Below are 19,410 nucleotides of genomic sequence, written 5' to 3' on the forward strand. Positions count from 1 at the left end.
AAGTTATCTTGGAAAACTAGACTGATTTGTCATATTGGAAAAGCAAAATGGAATTAAAAAAAAAAGTAAAAACCTTCAAAGCAAACTAGAAACCAAAGGAACTGAGGGAAAAGCACAAGAGAAGACAGAAAGATTGAAAGACTACAGGGATTTAAGCTGACTGCCACTGTTGAGCCTGAGGGAAGTCACGTACCCTCTGATTTAAAAAAAAAATCAGTAAAATATTATGTTTGCATTAGTCTCCAAGAATCCTGCACATTATGACCTTATAATTTTGCTTTATTCGTCCTATAAAATTCAGAATTCATATGTATACAGGCAGGATTCTCAGATGACAAGGCAATAGGTGCTTCCATTAAGTGGCCATGTCCAATTGATACCATGGTTTTCAATAGAGGGATAAAATATAATTTGAAAAGGGCTGTTAAGTGCTTAACATTCTCTAAGTCGCTAGGTGGAGTCAATCAGAGTTCAATGAGGCCTTATATCTTTAAGCTTTTATATTGTTACTTAGAAGGCATTATTTGAAGAAATAGTATTTTTAAGCTATTTATAATCTTTCAACTATTCTAAATGGAGAAACTGTTCAAAGAAGCCATATCAATCGTCTATGCAATTGGAACAATGACCAGCTAGGAGAAGAGTTAGAATCAAGCTACTTCCTAATAAGCAAAGAATATTTTTGTCAGTCTAGGCCATGGTCAAATTAGTTTTTTATAAGTGCTGTCAAATACAATTTTTTTCTATAGTATTCTTTATGATAAATCAGGCATAGTTCAAGGTGGGCCCTTCATCTATAAAATTTGAGGACTGGACTAGATATCTTTTATGGTATTCTAACATATTCTATTATTGGTGCTATTAACAACAAAAAGAATAACAGGTCACTGCAGAGAATAATAGAAAGAGTTTCACTCATCACCCCTACTAATAAGCAATAATCATAATTACAATAATAAAAATTTATGCCTTTCTTGCAAGGAGTTGAATGTGTTTTGTACACATCAGCTCATTAGTGGCATTATTAATCCTGGTAACGTCACTGTGAGGAAGGATGCCACAGCTTCTCATCACCACCAGCTAGGAGGGGAATAGGTATAGGTGCTTATAGTTAACACCAGATTCTCATTCCTCTAATGAGGTAACAGGTGTTCCTCACAAATGACACACTATCTCTCTGAATCAATCCTAGTTCTAAGGATAGAAACACAACAGCCTTTTTCATGCTAGCACTGGTCACGTAATTTCATACATATACACACACAACTTAAAAAATCCAATCTCTACTAAAATCACTTGAAAGAATAACTTTCTGATACAAACACCATAAAATTAACATCTAGCTATAGAAAGAAAAATCATAAGACCAGGAAAAATCCCACCCAGTAAGAGTTAATTCCGCTACATGCTGAAACCAGAAACCTTACTTACTGGACTACTTCATAAACCAGTCATTTGTGAACAATTACTTTAAACCATCATGCCATTCACTATCCTGAAAACTAGGCTAATGGAATGCTATATCTCCCCAAAGTCTGCTCATTGTAAACAGTCCATCCCTCCTTGCTGACTCCAAAAGCTGTATAAACATACTGCAACTAAATCCACCATAGCTCATAGAAATCCTTTCTTTAAGTAATCTACAAAATGCCAGTTTAATACAAATACAAGAAAGAGAAGTTCTAAGACAACATTTTGTATTTACAGTATTCTGAACAGTGCTTAAACCTGCACTGGTTATATAAAAGGCACTCTCTCCCCCATGCCACCCCCGCCTCCAGGCTGTCGGCATGCTTAGTTCTCTCATTTACACCACACTGCAATAACATAAAGAACGGTTTACTATTAATCCAGGTTTTACTACAAAGCAACCCGTTATTTCTCTGTCAAACACTGGCAAGAGTGCCAAGTGTCTGTCATCCAATTCAGGGGATTAAGTCTTCTTTTATAGTCTGATACTTGTACCAATTTATAAAAATACAGATATAGTTTCTTCAAGTTGGTCACAGTCTATATTTTGGCTTGGATTCAGGCAGCAGAGGTTGACTATGACAGCTGGCAGGAAACTGAGGGGAGAATACATCCTCCCCCTTTCAGTCACCACGTCTCAGTTGCCATAGTGATTAATCCTTAATCAAATGCTGTCTTTGTACAATTCTTTTTCAGAAAACTTTAAGTAAACTTAAGTTGAAAACATGAAGTTGATTGAAAAAATGAGGTACCATATCACACACAGGTATAGCTAAGTTTTATGACATACTTCCATATATTAAAAGAATAAATTAACTGTAATGAAGTTCCTTCCAATGCTTAGAACATTTCTTTTTGGTCTAAGCTTAAACCTAAATCACACAGGTTTTCCCCCTTGTTATCAGACATCTTGTCTTTTAAAATAAGCTGTCTTCAGAAATGGTTCTAAAATATCCAAGTACAATTGAAGGCAAAGCAAGTTCTAATTTTATATAGTTTGTATTGCTAAATTATAAAGGTATAATTAGAAATTTATTTTAGGAGAGATAGGTTTTAATTCAAGACATTTATCAAATATGTTCAAATAAGTAGAAATTATTTTATAAAAGTATAAACTGTAAGAAACCAAAGGAAATATGGAGAAGATAGTATATTCTAGAACTTTTCTTAATATATGGGTGAATTCCATCTGATTCATAGCTTTTGTCATTCTGGTTACCAATAATTACATCAAAGGACTGAGAAACTCTGAAAGACCATAGTATGTTATCTATAATTGTAGTGTACATTACTTCTCTTTTGTAAGTTTTCCATTTAGTATATTCCTTTGCAATTTAGTTAAAAGCTCTTACTTAGACTCAATTACAGTATTCCTTGGAAAGTGAAATACTTGCATATTGTGCCCACTGTTAATCTTGTGTTGCCTTCATACAAATAAATAGGACTTGTTTTGTTTTCTTAGGAATTGAGGCAACACATCTGCATCTGGCTGCAGACACACAGACACACACAGAGACCACACACAGGCATACACACATACAAACACAAAATCTTTTCAAACACAAAGGTCTCTAATAAAACTTTGGTGACAGACATGAAGCACTCAAAAGAATTCTCAGTAATCAAAAAGATTCTGGATGTGAGCCCCAGATGAAAGATACTGTACTGTAGCTGGGAGGTCTAGGGATTTTTGGAGATTTCAGAAGAAGAGGGTTGTCGATATTTCTAACACTATGGCTGAGACTTTCTGCCTTCATCTTGCTTCATTTACCTTCACCTTAGTTTATTCTCTTTTCTTCCCGTAACGGTTTAAAAGTTTTCCCAAAACTGCAAATCCATTATTGCCAGCCACCACCACAGGGAGAGCTGCAAAACCTCTCAGTGAGTGACATATATATATCTAACCAAAGATGATGGTGTGGTTCAATGATTTACTCATTAAAGGTGTTGAAATAAATACTATCGACCAGATATGATGAAATCAGTGATTGTGATCATTTTTTTCCTTAGAAATTCTGTGAATGGCTTTGACATGTCATCAATATCTCATTTACGTAAAATAATATTTTTTAATTTTAAAAGTCTTCAGAAATGCTTAATTTAACCATCTTTACAAATAGTTTTAGTAAAGAGAAACACAACATTACCATCATTCCATCTCACTGACATTATTAAAGTAGTTTCTAGTTTCCAGAAGAATTATAATGAGGAGAACCCAGAGTAATACGTATAGAGATGCAAAAGGACTAGTTTGATGGCAGAGTGCTGTCTCACTCATTTGAATCTCTGTCAGCAGCTATGGAGATATCATGAATTAGAAGTAGTCACAAACTAATGAATCTAAACAGAAAATAAATCTATCAGCTTTAAGGAGAAAAGTTACTAATAACTTCTACTCTAATACAGAATATCCTAAAACAAAATTAATATAAAGTATAAAGTACTGAGTGACTTTGTTTTCATAAACAAAAACAGTAGTCACATATAAAAATTTGAAAAATAATCTACCATAAATATTCTTGTTTTGTTTTTAAGGAAATTCAAAGCCCCAGATGGACTAGTACCACCCATTCTTTTACTTATAGTTAAATATAGCTGCATACAACTGTTTATAGATTAATTGTTTTTGTTGATCCTCACCCTCCAGGGGAGTTAGAGACCTGACATCAGTCTTATCCATTGGTTGTAGTAACAATACTTATTATTCATTGACTGCTTACTTTGTGTCAGGTACTGTTCAGAGCATTTTACAGGTATTACCTCACTTAGTCTTCACAACAACGATTTGAGGTAAGAAGTATAATTACTTGTATATTAAGCACAAGGAAATTGAGGCACAGAGAAGGTAAGTAACTTGTTCATGGTCACACAGGAAGTATCAGGTAGAGCTACAATTCAAACTGACAGCCTGAATAGACTCCATGCCATAGGCTAGTTATAACAATCAAAAATTTCTTCTGCCTCTAGAATATTAGAGTTCAACAAACTGAAGATGAGTCTCATTATATGAGTTCTTTTATTTATTTATTTCTAGTTAAACTAAAAGGAGGAAAGCATGAGGTATGTCTCAGGGGTTGCAGTTTTATGTCAAAAATATAGTAGGTTTAGTTTTTGATGTTGGTGAAAAACTAAGAACAACAAAAATATGTATGATCACTATTTTGAAAACTGATTTTATTTTTAAAATTTATTTACTTTATTTATTTTTGGCTGTGCTGGGTCTTCGTTGCTGCATGCAGGCTTTCTCTGGTTGCAGTGAGCTGGGTGGGGGGGGCTACTCTTCGTTGCAGTGAGCGGGCTTTCTCTGGTTGCCGTGCGTGGGCTTCTCATTGCGGTGGCTTCTCTTGTTGCAGAGCACGGCCTCTGGGCGCACGGGCTTCAGTAGTTGTGGCACGCGGGTTCTAGAGCACAGGCTCAGTAGTTGTGGCACACGGGCTTAGTTGCTCCGTGGCATGTGGGATCTTCCCGGACCAGGGCTCGAACCCATATCCCCTGCATTGGAAGGTGGATTCTTAACCACTGTGCCACCAGGGAAGCCCTGAAAACTCTGATTTTCATATACCAAGACTTTTCTTTTTATTTATTTAACTTTTTATTGGAGTATAGTTGACTCATAATGCTGTGTTAGTTTTAGGTGTACAGCAAAGTGAATCAGTTATACATATACATATATTCACTCTTTTTTAGATTCTTATCCCATATAGGCCATTACAGAGTATTGAGTAGAGTCCCCTGTGCTATACAGTAGGTCCTTATTAGCTAGCTATTTTATATATAGTAGTGTGTATCCAAGACCTTTCTTTTTTGATGGTAAGTTTATAATACCATCCCCAAGTGATTGTTTTTTATAGGTAATACATTTCAGCTTTCAAGATGCTAAAGTACAACTATATTATTAACCTGATGTATTAAATGATATAGGTCAAATCTGAGGGATTGAATCTTATTCTGTCAGAATTTTACTGTATCAAGTATTGATTTAAAGAAGTTAGCCACTGAAATAAGTATGTTTATATAGACTATTCTATAAGGCCTGCTAGCGTTGGTGGCATGGGACTGGACTTCCTGCTTAATGGCTTTAAAACTTCCCTGAGTATTTTATACCCACCGTGATTTAGTCATTAAACACCAGGTTTCTTCATATTCCCTGAAAAAGGTCTACTAAATTGGTCTATGTGTGACTGGGGAGATATATGGCCTCAAAGGACATATCAGAAATTCCAGGAGCTGGGTATTCCAATTTGTTTCCTGGTAAGAAATGCCCCTCACTCTGAAAATCACTGTGAAAAGACAAGATTTCTGATGAGACTGTGCTGTTCATCTCAAGAATGCTGGGGCTGAAAAAGGTTGAAAACTACTGGTATTGCTAATGTAAGGATAAAGGAAATCCCTTTGCACACCCCCCCCCAACTAAAGGCAAAGTATATTTCCAGCATTTTCATTTCTACAATTTTCCTTACGAAGGTTCCAAAGGTACTTTTTATTGCTTCTATATCTAGGGGTTGCTTTTTGGGTCCGTTTTGGGAGGTATTACATGGCTGTAAATTTCTTCTCTGAGAAATATTTAAATAAGCTAGTGACCAATATCCAGTTAAATTATTGCATTAACATCTACTACAGAGTTTGCCAAATTTTCTGACCTTTCACATTAAAATTTGTTTGGAAAAGAGCATGGTTTAAAAAAAAGGCATGGTTTAAAAGAAAGAAAAACCTAATAAAAAATTAGCTGTCTGGGGCTTCCCTGGTGGTGCAGTGGTTCAGAGTCTGCCTGCCGATGCAGGGGACACGGGTTCGAGCCCTGGTCTGGGAAGATCCCACATGCCGCAGAGCAGCTAGGCCCGTGAGCCACAATTACTGAGCCTGCGCATCTGGAACCTGTGCTCCGCAACAAGAGAGGCCGCAATAGTGAGAGGCCCGCGCACCGCGATGAAGAGTGGTCCCTGCTTGCCGCAACTGGAGAAAGCCCTCGCGCAGAAACGGAGACCCAACACAGCCAAAAATAAATAAATAAACAAAGTAAACAATGCGTTAAAAAAAAATTAGCTGTTTAAAAGATTCTGATATGCTCTTCATTTTAATATAGTAAATTTCTGGCAAACCCAGCACATTTCTGCCTACCTTTTTCATATAGCTCCCACAAGGTAGTCAAACTGTAGAAATGCTATTTTACAGCATTGGTTGAGATATGGTATACTCCCAGATCAAATGAGAATATAAAAAGGTGGCATACTTGGGTCATGAAAGTCCTTTCATGAGTTGCATTTTGGAATTGGGCCTTTGGATTACACTGAAAAATGCTAAAAGCACAGCCTTTCAAAGCTCAATATTACATTTACTCTAAGGATATTATAAGACAACTGACAGTTAACTAGATCATTCAGTGGTCCCCATTTAAAATGCCAGGTGACACATTTCTTTCAAATTAAACGCTAGGAAAAGCTTTGCTCCTCCTTAGAAGAGGTGTTTTTTTGTTTTTTGTTTTTCTTTTTTCTTAAGGACAATCATTTAGCTCAGTGTTTCTCAGTAGGGTGTTATGGCATTTTGGGCAGAACAATTCTTGGCATGTGGGATGCTCCCCCCACCCCCCAGGACAGCCATTTAGCATCCCTGGCCTCCAGACATTAATACCAGTCAGGCACTTAGTCATTGTGACCACCCAAACTGCCCAACATTTCCAAATGTACTAGTTGAGAAAACACTAAATACATTGTTCACTTCCTTTGTTTTGTCTACCAGGAAACTCAATCAAGATTTCATTAAAAAAATATATCTGGGAAAGTATAGTATATCCTATATACCTGCATTCTAACTTTCTCCCAGTCTTGAACTTCCGTCTTAATTTATATTTTCCGTGGTCATGAACTTAATTTTGTATTCTGATTTTATTAAGACAATCCAAAATCTTTGTCAAACCAGATGAGGTACAAATAAATGAAGATAGCTTTGATCTTGGGTGGTCTAGGCCTGCAGCGGCTTGAAGCGGGGTTTCGGTTCCCGGCCAGTGACTGAGGTTGGGTCGCGCCGGTGAGAGCACCGAATCCTAGCCACTAGACCAGTGGTCAGTGACAAGGCCCTGGCTGTACGGCTTTGCAGAAAAACAATTCCCACAAAGACGGAAAGTAGTGAAACAAGTAAAGTATTTATTAGGCGAGAAAAAGAGTATGTGTGGATAGACACACGGGTGGGCTCAGAGAAAGAGTCACACCCTCGTGGCAGTTTGAATCACTTTTATGGGGCATTTCTTCGGGTTTCCTTTGGCCAGTCATTTTGATTTGCCTGGTTCAAAGTCCATATTTGGTAGAGCTCAGGATTTTCCCATGTGTGCGCATGCATCTCTTAGCCAAGATGAATTCTATGCAAGAGGCCTTTGGGTAGGTTTGGACACTTGGCATCACTCCCCTTTTGACCTCCAAGGAGCCTTTCTGCTCATGTGTAGTCTGGGAGGTCTCCTGACTTCAGGAATGAGGAATAAGTGGTCTCTTATCTTCCCTCTGGGCAGGGTCCAGCCTCCTCTCTCAATTGTCCTGTTATTCCTGTCTCAGAGTACCGGTCCACAAGGAACGAACACAAACCGTTTGCCCTGGGGGCCCATCTATCTCCTGTCTCAGTTTGACAGTTCAGATAGCATCCCCACCCCCAACCCCCCACCACCCCCACCCCCCACCCCCGCCCCGTTTCATTCTCAAAAGTAGCACTAACTTGAAACAAAGTGTCATTGTTATATACAATACCAATTTTTCACTTCTACACATAAAGTGGTAGAAAAACTACTCCTCAGACACCTAGCTCTAAGGAATTAAGAAAGAAGAATAAGCCAAAGAGAAGAAAATATTTTTTAAAACTTTTGACAAAAGTGTGTAAATAAAATATCACTTTTATATAAGCCTTATTTCTATATAACAGCAAATTTAAATGAGAAGAGCCCATAGGAAGTATTTATTACTTTTAACATTATAAAAATCCTTTTGTTAAAAATATAAATTCTATATGAAGTTAGTTTTTGCGTGTGTCTTCATTTTAGATGAAAAATTATGGAGGTAAATCTAATGATACATTTTCCTTTTTCCATATGAGAAGTATTTTTGATTCTGATTTAAGTGATTCCCTCAGATTCCTCATTTTTGGCAGACTTTCACTGAGGGAAACTATTAAGCAACTCAACATTATTAGGCATTTAGATATAGATTTGTCTTTTAATATAAAACATCTTTAGTGGATACAGTGCCCCAAATGGTATTCTGTTTTTTACACTTATTTGTAAGTCATTTATAGTCTTGTTGGTACTTTTGAGGGAGTACTTACAGAAGATCCTGTTGAGGAACTTCAGTGAAAATGAGGTTAAAAACTAGAGATACATTATCCTATGTTCTACTTACCTTAGAAGTACAAACAGCTACGTTAGCAGGAAGCTGGGAAAACTGCTTCAATTCAAATACATCACGTGCTGCCCATCGGCTCATGTGATTTTCAGCTTTGCTTGATCCAATCACATTCTGGTTTGAGTGAATGTAAGCCACTTCCTGAACACCACCTAGGAGGTAATTGATGTTTATTAAGTGATGTCTCATGATGAAGCAATATGGTTCAAGGTATACTTTAAAAATTATCAGCAACACATTAAAAACAGGTTATGCTTATTTTATTTTTAATCCTCAAGAAAAACATTGTTTGTATGTCAATATCACAATATTCTTTTTTAAAACAACTGAAAAGAGAAAGAGTTCAAATATATTGGTCTAGGTTAACTTAGAAATGACTTTTCCCTCTCATCAATATAAGAACTTCTGAATCAGGTAACAATTTTTAGATTTAAGCCTGAAATGAGGGTTTTGGCTAAGAGGAAAGTCATAGTGGAAGGTTGTCTCTATGAATTTGTTGTCTCTGTTGATGTAAAAAAAAAAAAAAAGTTTACTAATTTAAAAGCAGTGCTAACCTCACCTGTTCCTTTAAACACGTATTTGATTACAGTGACGAAGTAGGAGCATGGGGTTTATGACCAGGGAGTTTCGTTTGGTTGGCTTTGTTCAGTTTTACTGTTTGTACACTGTCTTTTTTGTACATATGCCCAGATTTGGAGGTTTTTAGGAAACGAAAAAAATTAACTTACACCTTTTATCTGAAAGAAGTTTAAAAAATGGCTACTTTTTTTACTGCTTTGCTTCTAGGCACCTATAATTTACTTTTAAATTACGGTCATAAAAAAGAAGGCTCAAATTGAGGTCTATAAAAGCTCCCTCAAACAGCTCTGGCAATGAACCTCAATTATGACCTTCAACACTTGTGCTGTTTAAGTCCTGAACCTTTCTCAACCAGAATTGCCAATCATGAGAAAACAAGATGTTGTTAAATAAGATGAGTAAAAGAGTAACCAAGATAATATTCGCCTTAAATTTCAAAATATCAGTAGTAAGTATACCAACAGTTTAAAACCTTCAAAAGGATTCTGGTAGAAAATTTCCCCAGATTTTTCTTAATTCTGATGACACATATTATGCATTATTCAAAATAGAACGAGTTCCACACAAACTATTGACACCTTTTACACAGTAAAAAACAAAAACAAAAAACAGAACTTAGCTGCTCTTTTAAAAAAGTTTATGCAATAATTCCTCAAACCTAAAATCTAATTGTAGCACAGAAACCAAAGGATAGTGCAGTACCGGTATCCCTTAGCTCTTGAAAGTTTGCTTTGCACCACTTAGCTTTTCCAAAAGACCTACGTTAGTACCTGTTTTCACTCTAACAGAAGGAAATCCAAAGAGAATTTTCGCTTTTGTGAAAAAGGGCCAAAGGTGAAAAGTGTTGCAGTGTTTGTTTTGCAGCAAGCCCTTGTAGAGGCAGCACACAGCCCAGCAGCAAGCGTGGCACCACCAAGCTCCTTCCCCAGGAATGACACTCAGCATCTCAGCATCAAGCCATCATAGCTTTGGACTGTGTCTGTGAGCATCTGTGCTTTATCTGGATTTATTTTGTGCAACCATTAACAAGATGTGTCCTAAGGTAATTGTTTCTTTGCTTTACACCATTTCAGCTTACAAAAAGTTACATAGGAAGGCTATACTTTCGGAGAGCAGGGTAAACCTGTACTTAATTACAAGGGTATCAAAATATATATCATAATGAACTTTTAAATGACACTACTAATAACCACAAAAGAAAGCTTATCAAAATATAAGCTTGCTTACATATCAGATTCTTTCATGTAGTTTTTTTGGGGATGAGTGAGACACTTTTGAAAGCAATGCTAACTCTTAAAAACTACTAATCAGATTCTCAGCAGATGGTGGTAAGGGGAAGCAGTTTTTCAATCTCTCTGAATCCCCACATGAGAACATGAGAACAACTAGACCGCAAAACCAAAAGCAAAGGACAACACTTACAACAAAATTAGATGACAAGATACTCCCATTAGCCCTAAAATACAAGAGGGTGGGTATAACCCACTAATGGCTACACACTCTGCATGGCATCAGGGTCTGTGTAAAAGAAGAAGGAAGCGACAGGGTGGCATCTGATGGATCGGAGAACAGGAGACCCTAGCACGGTGGGTTACCTGGAGATCAGCAGCTGGATCTGGGAAGGTTCTGCATTCTCTAAAGCTGAGTACAGCGTACAGGGGGCTTGTGGTAAGAAGGCCTGAGGGGCTGGGGCAAGCTAGCCCTAAGGAACTCCCCAAACTAACCCTCCAGGGCTCCCAGGCCAGGGCCATACAATGAGGAAAAACTGCTGGGATGGAGTCAAAATGAGCAGAAAAGGAAGAACAGGGATGAGGGAAAGAGATGGTCTAGAGCAAAGCAGGGGAAACAGAAAACAGGAAATCCTATCATAGTTTTGAACACTATAGAAAAATAACAAATATGAATGTGAAATTAGAAAAGATTTCTTAAACTCTGCCTCATTTAAAAAAATTCAGGTAAAAGAATTTCTATAAAAATGAGCAAGAGGGTCAAATCTCATAAAAATTATAAAAGAGAATAATATCCTTACAGCAGAATAATATCCTTACAATGAAAATATGCCAGAAAGATATGCTTACAAAACAACAAAATTGTAATTGATTTCAAAATCAGGTAAAACACCTTAAGAAAATGATAAAATATAGGAACCAACAATATAAATCAGAATTAGAATGACTCAGAAATGAGTGGCAGAACTCAGAAAGACATAGAAATTTAAAAAAAAAAATTCAGAAATGGAGACTAAATTAGAAGGAACGTAAGAGAGATACTCTTACACAATAGATACTGATTTAAGAGAAATAGAAGGACATTTTTAAAAAGCAAAAAGAAATGAAAAATAAATAAAATAGGATTTGGGAGAATGTGACAAATACTGAAGACAGGCAAAGAAGACTGAACATCTGAATAACAGAAATTCCTGAAGAGGAAAGTCAAAGTAAAGGAATAGAACAAGTAGCTAAAAATACTAGTACAAATAAGCTTTCCTTAAATAAAAACTGAGTTGAAACTACACTATGAGAATATTGATCCAGACTACTATGGACTGAATATTTGTGTCCCCTCAAAACTCATATGTTTAAGCCCTAATCCCCATTGTGATGGTGTTTGGAGGTTAGGTCTTTGGGAGATAATTAGGTCATGAGGGTGGAGCCCTAATGAATGGGATTAGTGCCCTTATAATAAAAGACATGAGAGATGATTTCTCTCTCGACCATGTAAAGACAGCAAGAAGGCAGTGATCTGTAAACCAGGAAGAGGGCCCTAATCAAGAATCCTTCCTGATCTTGGACTTCCAGCCTCCCAAACTGTGAGAAATAAATGTTGTTTAAGCCACCCAGTCTATGGTAACTTGTTACAGCAGCCTGAGCTAAGACAAACACCAAAATATAATCTAGTAAAATTACTAGAAAATAAGGAAAAGAAAAAACACACTTTGGGCATCTAAGAAAAAAAAAAGAACACATAGCACAATACTTCATGCCAGAAGAAAATGAAGCTACATATTTAAAATACTTAAGAAAAGAAAGTGTAAGCCAAGAATTTTATATCCAGAAAAAATGCCTTTTAAGTATAAAGGGTACAAACTGCTATCAACAAGAATCTCAGGGAATATTACTTTCATGAGTACTTCCTGGGATCTACTAGAAATAAGGGATCTACTAGAAAATAAGCTTCAGACAACCAAAATGACTAGAGAGACATTGACATTAGAGACATTGACTAATGAGAAGCACTAAATTTATAGTTATCTGCAAACCAAGAATAAATGAAGTCTAAGAGGAGAGAGTATAATGCAATATTCATGTGTGTTGACAATGAAGACATAATATATCCATTTTAAAAATGGGGAGAAATGGGAGAGTATATATAAAAAAAAACACCCCAAAACCTTAATGTTTCTAGGAATTATATTATAATATTTTTCTTATTCGACTTTTGTATAACATGGATAAAACATGAGTAATTATGGAACATTATAATTAAATCGTTCCCTATATGCCAAAGAACCGGTATTATCAGCATAGAAGAAGTGGTATGTAAATATGATAGAGAAGAGGTTAAGTAAAAGCTCTATACCCCCAAGGTAAGTACAAATATGTAAGTATCAATATGAATTCATGAAATATTTTATCATCATATATAAAAATACATACATGTACATAAATACATATATAAACTCATATATACCTATATATACACACACACATACGTAACACAAACAATTTATCCACTGAAAGGCCCAAGCGAGTAGTAGCAATGATCATTCCTAGCACCAGACCGTGGTCTTGAAACACACTTTCTCACTAAAAGAAACAAAGATTTCTTAGAGAAATGACTGATTTTAGGTCTGAGGCAAAAAATGCATGATGGAACATCCTGTAATACCTGACAGGTATCAAAGATGATTAGCATCATGTTAAAGATCTCAGGAATCAAAATGCTCATGTTTAAAGGCTCCCACTGTCCAAAGATGGGAAAATTGAGCCTCAATAATGATATTAATTGAAATGGATTTGGACTCATTAAATGTGTTTGAATCAATTAATTCATAATGATTTTAAGAAATCTAAGGATGATAGGAAATCAATTTATACTAAAAGCTGTGAAAGAAATTATTTTTCCTGCCTTCTCTGTATGAACTGTACCACTGGGTAAGTAACAGTAGATGAGGGGAAGTATCTCCTTTCAGAAGCATCCTAACTAACAAATGAAAAAGAAATGAGAGAAGTAGAAAATGTCATTTTGCTACTCTGAATGAATAAATAATTCTAGGCATTAAGCATCAATGGCTGCTAAGATCACAAAGAGAGAAACCAGCATACATTCTGTCAAACACTAACTTTTGTTTTGTCAAAGGAACTGAACTTGAGTTTGATATAGTGTCAGACGCCAACTGATCATTTTCAGGAAATATAGAGGGTGGAAAAATATGTTCAACTGCACCAATCCGCAATATGCAAGTTGCAGAAAACAATTGGCCTGGTTTCTTCAACAGAGAAATATAAATTGTAAAGAAACAAAAGGGATGGAGGAGGAATCCTATACATTAAGCTATATAAAATTTTTTTGATGAGTGAGACTGAACTATAATGTCTAGGGATACACATTTGTATCAACTGTATATACATTTAATAAAGCCATAAAAATGCAAAAAAGTTAGAAAAATTAGTGTATGGGGAAGGTTGTGATTCAGATGGGCCACATGGAAGGGGTCCTGGTCTAGATGACGAAGTTCTCTATCTTGATCTAGGTGGTCTTCCCCTTTATCCTGCCACCACCCACTTCCTCATTTGTGTCTCAATGTAGCATCTTGATTGTAGAGCTAATTCAAGTTAATTCAAGAATCTCTTGCGAAACTATTTGATTGCATGAAACAAATATGCAAAGAAAAGTTTTCAGAATATATCTGCAGTTACCTAAAAATTTATCCATTGATTCACACATCTGATCTTGATTGACAATGCTCTTATTTGGAAATTTCATTGGTTTTCTTGGTATAAAAGTGCTATTTTTCTCATGGCTAGTTAATTTTGCAGAGAAACTGATTCTATCTTTTATAGTTTTTGGTCTATGGTTCTGTTTAGAGACACTGATGTGGCTAACAGATAAATCATCATCTGAAGATGTAAACTCATCAATAGCCTGAGAGGTACAGTCTTCATCTGTTGCACACAGTTGGTTTGTTTTCTTCACTGTTTTTGGAAAAGTGTAAAGTTCCCTTTTATTTTCCTCTTTTCTCTTAAACCTCAGAGAACTAGTAGCTCTTTTCTTTCTTACTCTTGACTTGGAGGAAATTTCAATGTCATCAGATTCGTCACTAATATCACTACTGCCTTTTCTTTTTGTATTAGATTTTAGGGTCTTGTTCTCAGGATTTAATTGTTTTGAAATTAGTCCATTTCCTCTGACATCGGTCTTTCTATTATCACCATTATTTCTTATATTTACAGGGTTTTCTGTTTCAGAATCTTCAGATCCATCCACAGGTGGCTTAAACCTTACACTCTTCTTGAGGAATCTTTGAGTTGTGTACTGTGTGGGAAAGATGATATCACTATCTTCTGATTCTGTGACATTCTGTGAAATGCAATGGTGGTCAACTGTATTTTTAAAATTTTTCTCATCATCAGACTCAGAAGAAATATTCTGTTCTAAAATCTCACTTTTATCAAAAATATATTTTCCATTTGGATTTAGGATGTTAGGTAATTTCTGATGCTTTGAAGTACCAAGAGAGTCTTGACTTTTCCGACAACCAACATCTTTGGCTTCTGTTGAAAGGCATGTGGGCTGTTCATCAGAACTTTCATCGTCAGAGGCAGTATTTCCATCACTGTCCTCAACTGCTTCACATTTTGTCTCAAACAATTTAGAGAAACCACACTGGAGTAAGGTAAGCTGTCCAGGAGTACCCGAAGCTTTACTTGAGTCAGATGCTTTGTTTTTAGCAGTCTTTATTATTGAGTGTCCTACTGATTCATCTTCACTAAAATCACTGCAGAGATCACATGCTTCTTTTGCTAGTGGTTCTGCAGGCTGTTCTGGACTTTTGTATTCTTGACAGTCAGGCTCCCTAGCCTATATAAGAAGCAATGGTGGAAACATTAGAAAACGTCAAAATAAGGATATCAAATCTATCACACTGGAGGGGAATTGAATTTGGGCAGATAATTTATGTACAAGTATATTACTTGGTATTTTCTAAAAGTAAAACATTTATTGATAGTAAACAAACATAAAGGATTTAATATTACAGTCTGGTATACTCTTTTAAAGTTGAATAACTTTCCAAATAAATAAAAGTTAAAACTAGAATATCAAATGATCAAATTATTTATAAGGAAAACACAGAGCAGAGCTGTTAGCTTCTAAGATGCAGAGACTGATTCTGGCCTCAAAGTGAAAAGCACACAACTTATTGCTTACGACAGTCCAGCAGATACTTTCAATCATGCGTTAAAAACAAAACAAATTTGTAGGAGCTAAAGAATTCCCAACTGGAAAATGTTTCTAATTGATTAAAAATAGATTGGATAGGATCTTGACCACCATAAATAAAGAAAATATTGAAGCTATTTTGAAGTAAAATTTGCTACAAATTTAAATCCAAAATTTACTTTTTCCACATTAATTAGAGCTAAATATATTCTCAGTTTCTGAAAACTGAGGCTTCATTAGTAAAAGATTTTGGGAAAGTATTATCTGGTAATACTTCTGCCAACATTTGATACTCATGTATTTCTATAAATTTAGAAAAATATTCACCCCATACTTGGTTATATAAATTTATAGGGGTGTTATAAATTTAGTTATCATTGCATATAGTTATCATACAGATTATATGATATACTGTTATATCATATATATATATATGTTATATCATAATATATAGTTATCATAGTTATCATTATATCTTTGGGCTAGTACAAATTTAGAGTTAAATCCCTTAAAAAAAAAACAAGAAAAAAACAGCAATAACAATTTAAAAAAAAATCTTCTATATATATTCTTTACTTTTAAAAAGACTTTAGGATGACAATAAAGTATGTAGTATGTGAGATGACAAACTACCACAAGACAAAGGACTCAAATAAAATATCTGCTTGAGTCAGAGAATGAGTTTGGTGTTTGAATTTAATAATTTTAAATATACATTGATTGCTATTTTTCCATTTAATTTGTTGTGTAGTAAAAAAAGATTATTTAGGTTGGATTGGTCACCTATACAGTGCATTTAATTTTGGATTTACAGTTTGGCATAGTTAAAATTCCAGTTTGGATGTAAACACCTGGTGACTGCTCCTGAATTTTTTTTTATGATATGATATGAAATATTAGCCTAAATTATTAATTTTACTGACAGTCCTCTGACTTTGTGTCCTTGACGTTTTTAAAAAAACATTTTCTTTATGCATTGAAAAATGAAAGAAAAGGAAAAGAAACTTAAAATCTTCACATACATGTTTCCTAGGAGTTCTAGGCTACAGATTCAAAGATTGCTTACTGTTTCTAGTTTGTGTACTGGAGGGTCCTCTTTCAACCATGTTGTAGCTGTCATGACCCCTGCTTCCACTTGGCCTTCTCTCTGTAAAGAATGCAAATAACTGTGTAAAATATAGGGTAGAAACAACCAGATAAACAACAGCAACGGCATGCTAAAACTTAGAGTTAAGAAAATTGAGTACAGGGAATTCCCTGGCGGTCCAGTGGTTAGGACTCAGCGATTTCACTGCCATGGGCCTGGGTTCGATCCCCGGTCAGGGAACTTGAAAGAATGATAAAGAGTTCCTGAATTGCCATGAGATCTTTTCTTCCAGTGCCTAGAGGCTATTACTGTAAGGGAGTGGGAAGCCTCTGTCCGAGAACTCCCTTTTATCTCTTTAACAGAAGCCAAATGGCTACAACAGATGCAACTGGCAGCACCAGAAATCTACAAGCTGTCAGAATCCCTTTGTGACAGGTAAATGGCAACTCCAGTCTTCTGTTGACTTGGAGTCATCCTTAACTCCTATTTCTCATACCCTATCAGACGATCCATCAGTAAATCCTGTCAGTGCTTCAGGGCATCCACCACTACCCTCTGGCCCAAACCACCATCTCTTGGCTGGATTGTTGCAGTATCCTCCTACCTGGCGTCTTGCTTCTGCTCTTGTACTTCTATAGTCCAATTCTTAACATTTAGAATAGACAGTATAGATCAGACTATGTCATTCTTCTGTTCAGAACTCTAATTGCTTTTGTTCTGACTCAAAGTCAAAGCCAAAGTTCCTGCAGGATCTGGTTTCCTGTCATTTCTCTGGCCCCATCTTTTGCTCTTTTGATTACTCCACTCCAGCCACTTTGGCTTCCTTGCCATTTTGAAATCATGCTGGGCATGCTCCTCCCTCAGGGCCTTTGTTTGCATTTGTTCCTCTGTCTAAAACACCTCTTCCTTTCTTGTCTCTTCAAAGAATCAAATGCAATCTCATAGTGCATCCTTCCTTGGCTACTCCATCTAAAATTTTAATGCTCTTTCCTTGACAGTCTCCCTATTTCCCTTCCTTGCTTTATTTTTTTTTTTTTTTGAGATATAATGTACATATAATACTGTGTACGTTTAAGGTCTACGAGGTGTTAATTTGATATATTTATATACTGTAATATGATTATCATCATAGCTTTAGTTAACACCTCTAATATGGCATATAATGATCAATTCTTTTATGTGGTGAGAACATTTAAGATCTAGTCCTTTAGCAGTTTTGAGGTATATAATAATAATAGTATTGTTGACAATACTCACCATGCTGTGTAGTAGATCTCTAGAACTTATTGATCTACTTGCTCTATTTTTATCCTTAGAATCTATCATCATAATATACTAACTTCAGTTATATTATTATTTGTTTCCCCCAAATAGAATGTAAAATTTTGTAGGCAGGGCTTTTTGTCTATTTTATTCATTTCTGTGTGCCTAGTTCTATGATGTATAGTATTGGATATTTAACATATACTCAATAAATATTTGTGAAATTAGCTCTCAATATCTATCTCTAAAGGGAAACCATTAAAAGAAAGTCAATGCAAAATAGAACTAAATTGCCCAGAAATCATCAGATTAAAAGTGTTCTATATATTCAAATTTCTACATCTTAAAACATTTTAAAAGGGATTTTTCTACAACCTTTAAAAATTAAAAATGTATCATAGGAAGTAAAATACTTCTTTTACTTTATAATATATGTTTCCATTATGCAGGGCTTGGACTAATAATATTTTAAAACATCGTTCGGCCAAAAGCACAGCATGAATCTACTAAATTCTGATTGATAACAAATGAGCAATTTTAATTCAAAATTTAATTTAATAATTGAGTGCCAATGATGTGCCTAGCAAGCAGTTAAGCATATTTTACCATAAACAAAATATAAGATATGGAGGGTCCTGTCATTAATAAACAATCCTGGAGGAGAAACAACATATATTTAGGACAACCAGAGAATAAGAGAACTTTCCGTTTCATAACTTGTCATATGGAATGTCTTACCTAACACTTTTTTAACAGAGGAATAGGTGGCTATTCTGATAAAAAAGAGAATAAAACTATTTGATACACAGTAGAAAACAGGATAAGTAATATAATACTAATATATTTTATAGGTAATGATTTCAAATTAGAAACATGAATATACTCTAGTACGTTGGGTAGTACTACCCAACGCTGGAGGTAGGATCTGAGGGGGTCCTGTAGGACAAACAAGGCTATTTACTGATTAGAGAAGAGGAATGGGAAAGAACAAGTCCATCAGAGAAATAGCATATCAAAACAAGAAAAAGACAGAGAAAGGGGGACTAAATGGGTCACTCAATTCAGAATCAAATAGTTACTATAAAATAAAAACTCAGCAATATACATCAGACATTGTATAATAGTTGTAATATTCACAATATACAAATCATATATACCTTCCTCTTCCCCAACCATTGATGATCACGTTTG

The 19,410-nt window shown here is 35.4% G+C and overlaps 1 protein-coding gene across 8 annotated transcripts in view; it reads right to left on the bottom strand.

Annotated features, from left to right (window-relative positions):
• Positions 1-19,410, bottom strand: part of ERCC6L2 (ERCC excision repair 6 like 2) — a gene marked incomplete at its 3' end in the record, with an annotated part of 192,154 nt that overhangs the window by 63,946 nt on the left and 108,798 nt on the right. For all 8 annotated transcript variants that reach the window (XM_082401105.1, XM_082401106.1, XM_082401108.1 and 5 more), the window contains 3 exons: positions 16,936-17,016; positions 14,348-15,509; positions 8,847-9,001 (listed from right to left, as the gene is read on the bottom strand). In XM_082401105.1, the coding sequence (XP_082257231.1) occupies positions 8,847-9,001; positions 14,348-15,509; positions 16,936-17,016 (1,398 nt within the window). The remainder of the gene's footprint in view (positions 1-8,846; positions 9,002-14,347; positions 15,510-16,935; positions 17,017-19,410) is intronic.

Source organism: Balaenoptera borealis (assembly GCF_965194805.1).
Source record: "Balaenoptera borealis genome assembly, chromosome: 8".
NCBI classification, from domain to species: domain Eukaryota; kingdom Metazoa; phylum Chordata; class Mammalia; order Artiodactyla; family Balaenopteridae; genus Balaenoptera; species Balaenoptera borealis.